At 41.4% G+C, this 15,543-nt stretch overlaps 1 protein-coding gene across 1 annotated transcript in view; it reads left to right on the top strand.

Annotated features, from left to right (window-relative positions):
* Positions 1-6,967, top strand: part of EFCC1 (EF-hand and coiled-coil domain containing 1) — a 94,847-nt gene extending 87,880 nt beyond the window's left edge. Inside the window, exons 7-8 of the mRNA XM_075573666.1 lie at positions 3,208-3,277; positions 4,563-6,967. Coding sequence (XP_075429781.1) covers positions 3,208-3,277; positions 4,563-4,690 — 198 coding nt within the window. The 3' untranslated portion in view covers positions 4,691-6,967. The remainder of the gene's footprint in view (positions 1-3,207; positions 3,278-4,562) is intronic.
* The last annotated feature ends 8,576 nt before the right edge of the window (positions 6,968-15,543 follow it).

Raw genomic sequence — 15,543 nt, 5'->3', positions numbered from 1 at the left:
TTTAGATTGCGATGCTGAAGGTTCACAATTCCTCTGATCCCTGAACGTGACCCAAAGAAACATTGTGCAGAATGGCCAATATTTACTCAGCGATCCTGTTCCATAAGGCCAGACCATCTGGTGCCAGAAAACCCAATTAGATGGTAAGCTCCTCGGCATATCACTACTTAGTAAATATGATTATACAGATATAGTTCATTTATATGACTCACATTATATAAAATGTGCTTATGTTATACAGAGACTGCCCCAGAAATGCAAGGAAGGGTGTGCGCGTGTGCGGGTGTGCGTGTGCGTGTGCACACCACAAAGCAGAACGCCACCATTTACCTTTCCAATCCCTGACCCAACTTGTCAGTCACTGGCATGTCATTGTTTACCATACCACATTCCCATCAAACATTATTCCGATTCACGGCCAATATCCTCCCCTGTGACTTTACATCAGTCAAGTAATTTGCTATGAATATGTATGTATATCTGCGATTTTATTCTCAGTAGCTACTGAATTGGAAATAAAGGTTTCCCTTTTGTATATAAGTAATGACATGCAGTGTGGATGGTAAAGTACAAAAAATAAATGTAAATTAACTGACAGAATGGGCTTTAAAGTAAATATTTATATCCTTGTCCAGCTGTCTTTAAATAAAATGCATTATGGAAAATAAATATGCTACTACTATTCCTAGATGTTTACCTATTATGTAATTCTTTTGATAGCAAATAATTAAACTATTTAAATACTTCTATTTATATGTAGTTGCGTATATATATATATATATATATATATATATATATATATATATATATATATATATATATATATATATATATATATATTTCTTCCAAGTAGAAATCAATGCAAATGTTTTTCTCACAGTTGTGTTACATAGTTGTGATACATCGTTGTTACACAGTTGTGTTACACAGTGAGTATACACAGAACAGGTGTTATTCTGTGGTAAAGTGAATGCTAAACAGTATTTGGGCCCATTTTGACATATGTTGCTATTCCATAAGACCTCAGACAGCTGTAGGCACCTTACAGAGAATTCACTTGCATTGGTTATCGTTTGGATACTTGTTCTTGGTCTCCTGTAAGTAGTATATCTTTAATGAAGAATACATTTGTTACAGCTGCCACGGTTCAGTTCTCGGTCTCATGCTTCTAAAATGAATTGCTGCTTGAACTAAGTAAAAATATTATAAATGCATTAGTTGTTCCTAGGTGTTCCTGCAGATTAATGTGACTATGAGATGTGAATATATTTGCATAGATCACTTTTAACCTATATATTCAGAACATTAAGTATTGTACTATTCATTCTAGGTACAGGGATATAATTTCTTCAGCATGATATTAGTAGCGCACTTTATGTAGTTAAATGAGCAGTTCATGTTTATAGGGAAAAGCTTCACAACTCTGGAAAAGACGAGTGTAAATATTCTGTCCCCTGCAGTAACATGTATCAGAGGAGCTTTACCTGCAGCATTCTGATGTTAGTGTTTGGGGTTAGTTTGCATTTGGTTATTGTGGTCACTCGGCTTTCAATGTATGTATATGGTTTATATATATATATATATATATATATATATATATATATATATATATATATATATATATATATATATATATATAGCGCCATCCCTGAACATAGCGCATCACAGCAGTAACACACGGGACACATAATGGGAATAAGCACTTCGTACATAAAAGTAACATTAGGAAAACGAGTTCCTGCCTGAAGAGCTTACAAATATATATATATATAATAAAACAGAGGGGCAGCTGGCACTCCCATCAAAGTGAAATGGTATGGTGCCTGTCCTATAGAAATAAACAGAGAAAGCAGTCATCCCTAGCGAGGGAAGACAAAGGACAGCACTCAAGGATAAATGGCAACAAAAAAACCTGTATTCAGATGATACAGCACAAACAAGACCAACGTTTCGGTCCTTGTAGGACCTTCCTCAGGCTCCCCCCTCCCCCCGCCTCTATCACCACTTCTCTACCAGCATCCCTATGGCTCACACCTGTATTGCAGAAGCCAATGAGCAGACAGTAGATGAGTGGGCAGCAGCAGCATCTCCCAACTCAGATGTTGTCAAATGTGCGAGTATTTCTGCGCAGTCTTGTATTTTGTATTTAACAGAGGTACCGGATTAGCAGCGAAAATCGCTGGGACTTGCAGACCCGGAAGGAATTCACAGCTTAAAAAAAAGCCGGTATCTCATGGTTTGGACATGCGAGAGGGGCTTTTAGATTGCGAGAGGGGCTTTTAGATTGCGAGAGGGGCTTTTAGATTGCGAGAGGGGCTTTTAGATTGCGAGAGGGGCTTTTAGATTGCGAGAGGGGCTTTTAGATTGCGAGAGGGGCTTTTAGATTGCGAGAGGGGCTTTTAGATTCCGAGAGGGGCTTTTAGATTGCGAGAGGGGCTTTTAGATTGCGAGAGGGGCTTTTAGATTGCGAGAGGGGCTTTTAGATTGCGAGAGGGGCTTTTAGATTACGAGAGGGGCTTTTAGATTACGATGAGCTGCATTTCTGAGTGAAAAGGCCTCTCTCTGCACGGATATGCACTTCTCACAGCTATTACAATAGGCCCCTAAGCGTTCCCACTTTGCATGGCCTCATGTCAGTTTGCTGGGAGGTCGGTTTTCCTGTATTGAAAAGGAGTTGAAATCTTCCCAAGCAAAGGAAGACGATTGCTTCACAGCATATGATAAAAGGTTTTTAGACCCCTCAAAGGTTATAGACTAACACAATAATATACAGTGCACACTGTATATAGACCCAGGCAAGAACATAGTTATGACATTATGTAACTTTCATTAGAAGCCAGGCTCGTGTCATCTGGTTTACATTGAGTAAAATGAATTCACTTGTAATAAAGGATTTTTTTGCCAGAAGTCATAGTGAATAATTGGAGCTGGTGACTAAGATAAGAAGATTCATTGCTTTGATTCAGGAGAGCTAACAGTTTACCAAGAGCTTCATCAAATGCATGTGACAATGCTAAGGAATTGTTTATTCACTCATTTGCTTATTACGGCTTTATCCCTATGCAGCTGTGTAATGCGCGCATCAATCAGCGCTCAATGGCAGATTGTTGTCATCCATGAACTGAATCTTGATTCCACGTCGTGGCATTTCCAAGTGATTGATTGCTGACATTTCTCTTTCGGTTTTTTCCTTATTCTTTTTTCAAGAAAATATCAAAACGAGCATTGGGGAAACTGTTACTGGGTACGTTGGAAGCATGCAGGGAACCTCACCATGGTAAGAAACAACTTATACACATCCCTTAACCTGTACACATCGGGTAATAATTATCGAGAATTTGGCACATATTAGGTGGAACCAAAGAGCCGTACCGTATATAAAACTGTTCCAGATATGCAGATACGTACATAAAACTGTGCCAGATATACAGGTACAGTGCATGAAACTGTGCCAGATATACAGTTACAGTGCATAAAACTCTGCCAGATATGCAGTTACAGTGCATAAAACTGCGCCAGATATGCAGTTACAGTGCATAAAACTGTGCCAGATATACAGTTACAGTGCATAAAACTGTGCCAGATATACAGGTACAGTGCATGAAACTGCGCCAGATATACAGGTACAGTGCATAAAACTGTGCCAGATATACAGTTACAGTGCATAAAACTGTGCCAGATATACAGTTACAGTGCATGAAACTGTGCCAGATATGCAGTTACAGTGCATAAAACTCTGCCAGATATACAGATACAGTGCATAAAACTGTGCCAGATATGCAGGTACAGTGCATAAAACTGTGCCACAACATATATATAAGCATATGAGTGTCACAGAGGAGTGCTACTGAGCATGGCAATATATATTTAAAACCAGAGACAGAACATAAAACACAGACAAAGCTCAGTTTTTAGCACATCCAGTGAAACTCATACACGGTACAGTGCCTAAATATATATGTATAAATATCAAGTAAAATGGTCTTTTAGTTTAACATTTTTGGCCAAAAATGTTAAACTAAAAGACCATTTTACTTGATATTTATACTTATTTATTTAGGAACTGTATCGTGTATGAGATTCACTGGATGTGCTAAAAACTGAGCTCTGTCTGTGTTTTATGTTCTGTCTCTGATTTTAAATTTAAAGTGGGAAGGGCATATTATTTGATATTAGACACCCTGAAAAATTATGGACCACGTGGTTTGGGTTTTTGTTTCTCAAATAGCTTGGCACACATACCGTAAATGTCACAGAAGATCAATGTGACATGTTACTCCGCTATCACAAATTGAGCTTCCGTGATGCTGTGGAGAGGGTGATGTGTGCCTGAGCTCAGAACTAAGATATTCACAGTGCCATTATCGATAGCATTGAAAGTGTAAGGTCAAGTCGGGAAGTATTGTACAGGGCATCACTTAACTGGCAGTTTAGCAAGCCCTTCCAATCTCTGCATCTTATTATTTAGGTTCCTGTGTATACTACCAGGTTCAGTTGTAATGACATGTAAAATGTTTCTTAGGTTATGATCACTTCAATCTGTGTATTTTTTCATATTCCAGAAAAGGCGCATGTCTGTGACATTCTGGACACCCTGCATCATGAATTGTCCGCCTGTGACCTGTTCCAGCCATCAAATCCAAACGAAACCCACCAGTCATTGACAAACTCTTTGGTCATATCTTGTTGAACAACAGCGCCCCCTACTGTACCGCTTTCCATGCTTCATGTCTCAGAGCGACACTAACTCGTTGAATGTGAACAGACCGTAAGAATTTGCTCAACTGAATTGGATTTGTTGACAAGAAGAGTTCAATATTCATTCATCTGCCTCAAGCTGCTCTTCAACATCTAAATCACACTGTGTTCCTGCAAAGCATTCTGGGTATAGGCAAACAAATACGCACATCAGGTGTTCATTTGTTGGCAAAGATTACAGTTATTTATCCTGCTACATCTGCAAGTCAAGTGTTTTGTTTGCTAGAAAATATCTAATCTTTCTTCATCTTGCGCCTCAGATGCTTCGGGTATGTGAAACAGCTATTATACAGTACACACATTCCAGAAAAATGTAGCTTTCAAACGGCTCCCAGAGGATTCCAGTTCTGCGATAATGTCCCTGTGACTGCGCTGCGAATATTAAAGTTATACTTCAGCAATGTACAGCGTCAACATTAATGCAGAACTGGAGCGGCCAACGCCAGTCCTCAAGGCCAACAACAGGTCAGGTTTTAAGGCTATAAATGCTTCAGCACAGGTAGCTCAGTCAATTACTACACCACCTGTGCTGCAGCAGGGATATCCTTAAAACCTGACCTGTTGGTGGCCCCTGGGCACTGGAGTTGGCCGTCCCTGCTGTAGAAGATGATGACCGTTCCCGTAGACTTTAACAGATATTACAATCCATCTCGTCGCATCTGTTTATAAATATGTTGGATTAACGAAAGCTAATATTATATTTCCATTTGTGTTATTATGTGAATTTCTTTTCTGATATATGCATGCATAAATATGAAGTTATTATCACTATACCAGAGGAAATATACCTGCAGTACCTGTACAAATGTATTAGTGTGTGAATGGCTGGAAATGTGAAATATGACCATATATTTGTATCTTATTTAATACTTTACAAGAATGATTTGTAGAAACCATTCTATACTTAATAATTATACTTAATAATAATATACTACAAATAATTTAGAATTGTAGTTTATATAACTGATAGTATCGCTTTACTTACACTTTATAATCCTAGTATATATATTAAACCATACTTTAGCAAACACAATTATCAATACTTTTGATCATTTACATCCTGTTTTATTCATATAATTCTTACAGAATTTCACAGAAAAATATGCCTGCCTCAAAAATGTGAGTGAGCAAGGTCACAAGGGGAGTGAGCAAGGTCACAAGGGGAGTGAGCAAGGTCACAAAAGGAGTGAGCAAGGTCACACAGGATGTGAGCAAGGTCACAAAGGGAGTGAGCAAGGTTACAAAGGGAGTGAGCAAGGTTACAAAGGGAGTGAGCAAGGTTACAAAGGGAGTGAGCAAGGTCACAAAGGGAGTGAGCAAGGTCACAAAGGGAGCGAGCAAGGTCACAAAGGGAGCGAGCAAGGTCACACAGGACGTGAGCAAGGTCACAAAGGGAGTGAGCAAGGTCACAAAGGGAGCGAGCAAGGTCACACAGGACGTGAGCAAGGTCACACAGGACGTGAGCAAGGTCACAAAGGGAGTGAGCAAGGTTACAAAGGGAGTGAGCAGGTCACAAAGGGAGCGAGCAAGGTCACACAGGATGTGAGCAAGGTCACAAAGGGAGTGAGCAAGGTCACAAAAGGAGTGAGCAAGGTCACAAAGGGAGTGAGCAAGGTTACAAAGGGAGTGAGCAAGGTTACAAAGGGAGTGAGCAAGGTTACAAAGGGAGTGAGCAAGGTTACAAAGGGAGTGAGCAAGGTCACAAAGGGAGTGAGCAAGGTTACAAAGGGAGTGAGCAAGGTCACAAAGGGAGCGAGCAAGGTCACAAAGGGAGTGAGCAGGTCACACAGGACGTGAGCAAGGTTACAAAGGGAGTGAGCAAGGTTACAAAGGGAGCGAGCAAGGTCACATAGGAGCAAGCAAGTTCACAAAGGGAGCGAGCAAGTTCACAACGTGAGTGAGCAAGGTCACAAAGTGAGTGAGCAAGGTCACAAAGTGAGTGAGCAAGTTCACACAGGACGTGAGCAAGGTCACAAAGTGAGTGAGCATGGTAACAAAGGGCTTGAGAAAGGTCACAAAGTGCTAACACCGGGATTGGAACCGGAACCCCCGCCCCTCCCTACAAAGGCAGAGAGGTTGCCACTAGATTGCGCCTCTCCAGCTGCTCAGTGATAGTAGTATACATGTTGTAGCTTTTATCCTCCGTTTGCCTTTTTGTTCACACACTTTACTGTACCTTTAAAATAAAATTCCTCTTATTTAATGATAATGTATTTGTCGGACTTCTCACTTAAGGCTGTGTTGGCAATTACACTTTGGGTTTTGCGGCCCCTTCCCAGCCTCGCTGGTTATAGATATCCGTGATGAAGAGAATTATAGTCCAGGCACATTTTCAATCTGCAGCGTGATATAGCAATATAGTAAAATATACACAAAATCAAATATGTAACACACTTACTGTATTCCTTTCCCGACTACACTGTATGTGCGTTTATATTTCATGCACTTGTATTCTAATTCTCTATATTCATGTCTTTTCTGTGAAGCTATAAGTACATTGCTGCATTACACATACATGAAATGCATGCCCTAGTAGCAGTGAAGAGGTTAATAATAAAATGAAGCGTCCTAGATTTGAAGACTAATACCACTGCCTCCAAATAATAGAAAAATAACTATTTCATAATAACGCAGGCTGGTGTGTTGGAAGGAGCCTGCGCTGCTGTATTATAGTATGTGGCAATATCAGGAATCATAGGAAGTATTTAGACATTGTGTTATGCATACAAGCCTTCACTTTCATATATAATTGTACCAGTTACGCAATCCCTAGGGCTACAATATGTGCTACCATCTTTTGTCATGTGTTTTGCATCACACATTTCAGCACTAAAAAGCCAAACCTTCATAACATGCGCGTTGTACGATGAAGCTTCACACTGTAGTATGTATCATTTGCTGTGAAATGAAAGTAGACGCCTTCGGTCATATAAAGTATCTGATTTATACAATTTAGATGGAAACATGATGATGTTTATTTTATCATTTATAACTAATTTAAGTAAATATCACTTCAAATTGTACTATTTATAGCAGCCATTCTGTGAAGATTATACATTTTGTTAACCCACTGTATATAATGAAACATCCTTGCTGCGGCAAATACATTTTGGGGTTGATACTGTAGCAACTTCATTCTGGGCTAACAAAATGAAGGGTTTGGGTACCGTTACACCTGTACACCTGTACACCTGTACACCAGGCACCGCCATGCATCGGTTGAGAAATGTGGAGTTAGTACATAGGCCCAAACAAGCGCCAATTGAAGTAGAATTTGGCGTGCACCAATCTTGCACTAGGAGATGTTTGCCATGCTTAGTACAGAGTCCCCGCTTTCTGTGGTGACGCCACATTTATCTTATACTACTTTCCTTTTGATTAGGGAGAGGCACATTTTTTTGCGGCTTTGGATCTGCCTCAGTTCCTTTGGTCCATGGATCAGCCTCAAAACGGGCGATCCACCTTTTTCGGATTTTTTCTATCACCGACAATCCACGTGGCGGATTAATAATCCGCGGTTGGTTGTTATTAATCCGCACTCAGATTATATAGGGGAGAGAGAGAGCAGATGTTTAATAATCCAGACGGATTGTATCCAATGCTGAATTTTCGGATTTTTAGTGCCCAATCTGCAAACTGATTTTGGTGGGGGGGACGGACGGACGGATTTAGTGAAAACAATACTCCGAATTCCGGGGAACGGACTTGGACTGGTTCTGGCATCTCTACTTCTATTTATTTATAAAATATTTTACCAGGAAGTAATACATTGAGAGTTACCTCTCATTTTCAAGTATGTCCTGGGTACAGAGTTATGATGACAAATACATGGTTCCAAATACAGTTACATAAATGAGCAGGGTATACATTATATACAAGACATTGCGTGCACAGTTACAGATTACATTCTTCAGAATCCTAGAATCCTACATCTGTAATAAACAACGTAATAGATGACTCATCCGGTAACACATGCCTATAACAATAACAGTCGTATTATACTGTATATTGTCTAAATCAGCCATTTCGGGAATTTTCAACCCAAAATCACCAATGAAGCCAATGGGAATTTGCTGCCGAAGACGGCCCAAGAGGCTGCTTCATGCAATATAACATTGTTCTGTAGAGGTAGGTCATTCACTTAGGTGATTCTGCAATATATTGGGGCACAGCAAGACAGTGGAATGGATGAGGTGGCGTCAGCGTGTGGCATAGAAGACCGAAGCGGTAAGTAAGAGAGAGGCAGGTTAGGGCTTTTCTTTATTGAAGAATGAATACAAAAACAGAATACAGCAGCTTAGAACTCATTGGTCACGTTGGCTGGGAAAGTCTCAGCGCGGCTCTAGGAAATAATATGGTTGGTGAGGGAAAGTGGAGCCGCTTTGTAGCTAACAGCGCGTGCCTGCAGACAGAGGCCGTGGTTAGAAAGGAATGGTCAGTGCTATTGGTAGAACAGTTGACAAGCTCCTGTATGTGAATATTACTCTGTCCCAGGTCAGCAAGGTTTGTAAGCAATGCCCGGAATGGATGCATTTAGCAATCACACTTATAATAAATAATATTGTATCTGTGCCCTGCTACTGTTTTAGTGTAACCAATTATTGACTGGTATGCAGGCTTACGACGCTTTGGCCAAACGTCAAGGTATAACCAAATTAATGCAGGTCCTGCACTACACTGGGAACCCTTCCCGTTACCTCTGTATGAGAGGAAAGAACCATAGTAGGTCCTGTTCTTGCAGCAAAGTGAAAGACCTCCCAAGTTAAAAAGGTGGGGAGGGGCGAGCTCTGGGGGAGGTGCCACCTACCTCCATACAACTGTTACCAGTCAGACATTGATTAACACACGCATTCCCAGGTAGCTCAAACTCCTACATCCACCTCATCATGAATATATATGTCAAAAAAAGAGTGCTACTGGGCGTGGCAAATATATACAACAAAAGACAGGGGGTGCCCAATTCTTCATCCAATTGACAAAACATCTGGTAATAAGTATAACGTTGAAATACTTCAGTAATAATAATAATTACTTGGTTATTTAGTTTAACTCTTTGGCCAAAGCGTCGTGAGTATTCTGGCGCCACTTGCATGCCCTACATATCAAATACCCAAAGAATCATTTCCTTTTATCCACTTTCTTTAACACCTAGGGGCCCATTTCTGCTTAAGATTTGGTGCTCTATGTCTATATTTTCATTTGTTTTGTCCGTTTGTCCAAAAAAAAGTTTATTATTTGATAGCAATGGCCCACAGAGGTATTAAACAACACCAAAGTGAAAAGGCCGGCGCTTTCAGAGATTACGCGCGCTTATGCAGCTTAAAATAGACACACATGTCCTGTTTAATAGGTACAGCTGGACTTACAAGAACCAAAACATGTAGTATAGCTGATGGATGGGTCCAGTTGGAGGTTTTGTTCCGGTTCCGGGTAATTGCAGCAAATCAGGAGAAAGCTGCTTGCAATTCAGATTTTTTTTTGCCTTGAAATATCTGAATGAATATGGAGAATGCGCCAGAGTTAATTGAGTGCCATTTTCGCCTGATTTTGCTTTGACGATGCTGGAGTGTAATGAATATCTCTATTCTCCCGCTAGAATGATATACGGGATCTCAAGTGCAAAAATACTCATATCACTATGTATTACACATTAATCTTTTGTGGGCGGAATGGGGCTGAACATGAATTGCTACTTTCTTTAATGTTTTATCATCGATCTCATACTTCATTTCAAATTCAGAAATGCTTTATATCTGGACTAATTAAAGAGACAGCGATTCTTTAGAAGTGCCCCTATAAAGCAGTGTGTTGGGATCCACTTTGGGCCATATTTGCTAAGCAGCGCTACTCCGTCAGATGTCTTCCATCCCATGAAGACATCTTATGCCCCATTTTGTTGAATGGGCCCCAGTGTCTTACAGCATGGCGTATATATGATGAATTATGATTGACAAGGGGATATATAGCTCCAGATGAAGCAGAATGTATTGTTCCCCAGGATAACACACATATCCGATCCCAGAGAGAGGAAGCCATTCTGTGCTGCAGAATGTTTACTTCGCAATACACACGATATATGCTGACATTGCACAGTCAGTTGATGTTCATTTATCGCAATTTATTTAGCAGTATCTTGCTCTTTCAAGAGAACTGTGCATATGTCATAGATTAGGAAAAACAGTGGATTACAAGCAGGGCTGCTGACAGGGGGGAGAGCCGGGACAAATGTCTGCGGGGGGCCCGGCTGGCCGGCACTGGAAGTTGGGTCAAGCCTTTGATTGTCACCAGGCCTTTTCCCCCTGGTGTGCACTGGTAGCCGGGCCCATGGCCTGCGTCTCCCCCTCCGGTGCGTGCCGGAAACTGGGTCTGTGTCCTGCCTCTCCCTTTGTTTGGAATTGTGTGTGTGTTATTGTATTGTGTGTGTGTGGTTATTGTATTGTGTGTGCGTGTGTGATTATTGTATAGTGTATGTGTGTGTGGGGGGGGGTTATTGTATTATGGGGAGGATTTGTGCGGAATTGTGTGGATGTATGTATTGGTGGGGGGATTGTGTGTGTGTGTGTGGTATTATTGTATTTTGTGTGTGTGGGGGGGCGGATATTCAGTGGTGGATTTCCCATAAGGCCCGGGCCTAGGTCGTCAAAATTTAGGGGGCAGCAAAAATGTCCGCCCCATACACAGATGTTGCGCTCTCGGGCCTGATGGGAAGACGCTTGCATGTGGTGGCCGCCTCGCTGTTGCCGCTCTCCTTCTCTTTCCAAATCGCCACTGTAACGTCACACGGAGTCTCATTGCCATGGCAACATGACATCGCCCCATCAAATGATGTCATGATATGGCGTTACCATGGCAAAGCGATGCCGTAAATCATTTGACGCTGCGATTCGGAAGGAGAAGGAGTGCGGCCGCCACGTGTAAGCGCCATGGGGCGGCGGATATTGAAATCCGCCGCTGGGGTATTGTATTGTGAGTGGGATTTGTAAGGAATTGTGTGTTATTGCAGTGAGTGTGTGTGGGGGGGGGGAGGGACTGGAGGTATTGTATTGTGGGGGGGTTTCTGTGGAATTGTGTGTGTATGTGTGGAGAGGGGGATTGTATGTGTGTGTTATTGTATTGTGTCTATTGTGGGGGCGGGAAGTGTGTGTGTGTGTGTTTGTGTGTGCCAGGGGGGAAGGGAAGAATGAGTGTGAGAAGGGGGGGATTGAGGGAGCGGGATTAAATGAGTGAGGAAGAGTGAGGGAGGGGGGAGAGAAATACATGAGGAGAGGGAGATGAATAGAGAGGGGTAAGAGCGAGGAGGTGTAAAAGAGGGGGGGGGGGGTTGCAAGCCTGCCGACACACGGGATGGGGGGGGGGGGTGGAAACTCCAGTCCTAGGCCCTGGGAAAGCTGTCGGCGACCCCAATTCCAAGATGCAAACACATTGAATTTGACCTTTCTGCCCAGTTTGGCCACATCAGATGTAAACCATGATTTCCTTCTTATCCTTCCCTGGAAGCCGCCCTGGTTCCATTCCGCAGGCCGAGATATATCTTTGTGCTCAGAATGTTGACCTTGAGGTAAATATAGAACCATGATACAATTCAATCCGTATTCATGAGAGACCACAGGGAGTCCTATCCTTTTCTGGATTGTTTTACATATAAATCAGACATGCCAAACGTACATACAGCAAAGACAGGGGAAATATACACCGAAGGCTGTTCCGAACTCTCATTTACATCAAAATACAGCAAAATACCCATTTCATTCCTTTCATGTCCATATTTGTGTGTTAAGAGCCAGGATATCAATCTGTGTGGATGGGCAGTGCTGATATATACACAGTGGTCATTCAGCCTCCGATAGTCACGCGGGAAAATAAGAACACAGCAAAGGAGGATCTCTACATAAATGAGACGTTACCGATAGGGTAACATAGGATATAAATCAATGCACTTAGGGGCAGGGTCTTCGGCAATACCATTTACTGTGTTTTCAAAATTACAAGTATTTGTAATATAGTGAAAATATAAGAATGCCATAAATAACACAAATAGATCAAAAATATCCATTTCTTGTAACAGAAGCTGAATAAAGTCATCACTTGACCAAACATGAAATTAAATATTTCACCATATCCTTTTCATGAACACCAACAGTTCATTTAATACCTAAAGTACACAAAAAGGTTGTTAACCTCCCGGGCAACGTAATGTTTCCTTGCTAGAACCTTTATCCAAACATGTTGCCCAATATCTATTGTGTAGGGATTTGTAACAGAAATCGTGTATAAAATATTCCGCGTATGTTCTATTACACAGTACCTCGATATAAAGGAAGGGACTGCCATGTCCATTAGACATAGCACAGAAATATTCTACATAAAACTGCTTTAGAGATGTTGGTGTTCATATTATCTGATTGAGTTGGGTATTCACTAGCGATACTGTTACAAATGGCTGAGTTTGTTCTGTTATTGGATCATTTGTCTCTTTTGGAATTTGATGTTACAGTTAAAGGAATTGCAGTGGGTTTCTCCATGGCCCCCTCTGTAGCTAATTTGTTTGTAGACCTTTTGGAGAGTTTATTTCTCTATAATTACAATAACCCCTATAAGAACCATCTTTTGATGTGCATACGGTGGCTGTGTCCTTCTGCTATGGAAGGGAGGTGTATTTTCACTAGAACGTTTTCATACTTATCGCAATTCTAATTTTGGTGGTTTCAGTTTTAGATTTTTCTGTATTATCATTTATACAAAAGACAATATACCCTGTTCTACATTAATCAAAAACCTCTGACCATAATACTCTATTAAGATACAATTAATTTCGGCCAAAGCATATGACTAAGAATATTCCTAAGGGCCAGATTCTTAGGTGATTTGCAGCGTGTGAATATCTGACTGATCTTATTTCTGACACTTAGCAACTGATTAAAAACGTGTAAAAAGCAACAGAAGAATTTTGTATCCACTTTTTTGACAAATATGAGAAACATTAATAAAATAATCCAGAAATATAATTATTTCGTTAAAAATGAACTTAATGTACAGCATCTTCCAAAAGCCATTCTGTCTTACACACAGGAGGGGGAATCATTTTAAAGACAAATTGACAAATACAGTACATTTCTGGGACAATATTCTAGTAGTAATACAGTAGTTGGTAACCTCGATAACCAGCGGACATTGGGCACAATGCTGATTAACAGCAAAAATATATTTTACATTCCAGAACTGGGAGAACGATATGTATTAAAGAATGTAATTGTACCGCAACATTTGTTATCTATTTGTTGATATGCCGCTGTGCTAAATTCTGCGTAGGATGCACCAGTAGGAGTTTAAAAGGGGTGTGTGATTATAGAACATATTCTTCAAGCTGTTGGATTGAGTTAGTGGAAAGGGGTCGTGACCAGTTTTAATATTTATTTCAACATGAAGAACATTGGTTAGAATATTTAAGAGGCTATAGTTGGCTATTATCTGCATCGGCAAGATAGACCTAACGTCCGTATCGGGTAAGTCAGGGGTGCGCAAAGTTTTTTTGGAGTGTGCGCCCCTGCCTGGGAGCCCTAGCATTCACGCCCCCCTCTGTTAGAACCCGGCATCAAATGACGTCGCGGGTCATTTGACGTCACATCACATGACCCCACAGCGTCATTTGACACGCATTGTCATGGCGACGCGCACATCACGTGACCTTACAGCGTTGCCGAAGACCTGGCTGGCAGCAAGTAAGGGACGTTACAGAGGCCTCAAGCCTCCCCCAGCATTTAATTTAAATGCATTGGGGAAGGGCGCGGGGCCTCTAACTGTCGTGCCCCCCCTAGCAAATCTTACGCCCCCAGTTTGTGCACCCCTGGGGTAAGTGATAATTGCCGATAGGTTTTGCTGTAGCCGGTTATCTCTAGGCAGGGGTGGATTGGAGGTTATTTGTGGCCCGGGCATTTCGCTTACTAGCTGGCCCTCCCCCTGTGGTGTCATGACGTTGCTGCATCACGCGATGGCGCGTTGTCATAGCAATGTGTCACCATGTGACATCATAACGCCATGATGATGCAGCGTCACAGGACACCGCACCGTCGATGGAGGGCCACTCTGGAAAAGGTCATTCTTACAGAGGCCACGCTCTCCCACCCCACGGACTCTATAACCACGATGCACAGCACACAGCATGCCCACTTACCCTAAGTATAATAGCCACGGCAGCACCGGCATTTACCCTGTGTCCCGGCGGCTCAATCCGCCCGTCTCTAGGTATCGAGGTTTTGTGTAGAACAAGTTAATGCTCATAAATAATTTTTTAGCGGTTATACTATTATTTGCATATTCACGCGTATTAAAACTATTGCTGAAATATTGATGCAGTAAAAAAGTCCGTCACAGTTTTACCGCTGGGTTTAGTGGACAGGTCGATGCATAAAATTGTTCTTAAATAACGTCAATTTTTTCATTTATAAATCTTCAATGCACCGAGGCTTCCAGCTGCGGCAGAGATACTAACCCCTAACCCTAACCCTACTGTACCAACATTGATTGTCCTATAAGGAAGCTTTGAACAGTCTGGGTTTCCTTCGTCAGTGGTTATACGTACTGTTTGCTATTTTAATCGAACTGACTGGGACTGACACTAAGATATCAGTTGTTGAATCCTGCATGTTGTGTATTAAAGTTTGAAAGGCAAATAACCCCTTTGGGACCATTTAATGGTAACAATGTATCAAATATTCTATTAATTCCCTTGGAGAATTTTCTTTTAGAAATGGTGTGACTCTTGCAGGTGAAAATCTGGAGAATCAT

This window comes from Ascaphus truei, chromosome 17 (assembly GCF_040206685.1).
Source record: "Ascaphus truei isolate aAscTru1 chromosome 17, aAscTru1.hap1, whole genome shotgun sequence".
Taxonomy (NCBI): Eukaryota; Metazoa; Chordata; class Amphibia; order Anura; family Ascaphidae; genus Ascaphus; species Ascaphus truei.
The sequence above is the reverse complement of the archived record's forward strand: the minus strand, read 5'-3'. Positions and strand labels throughout refer to the sequence as shown.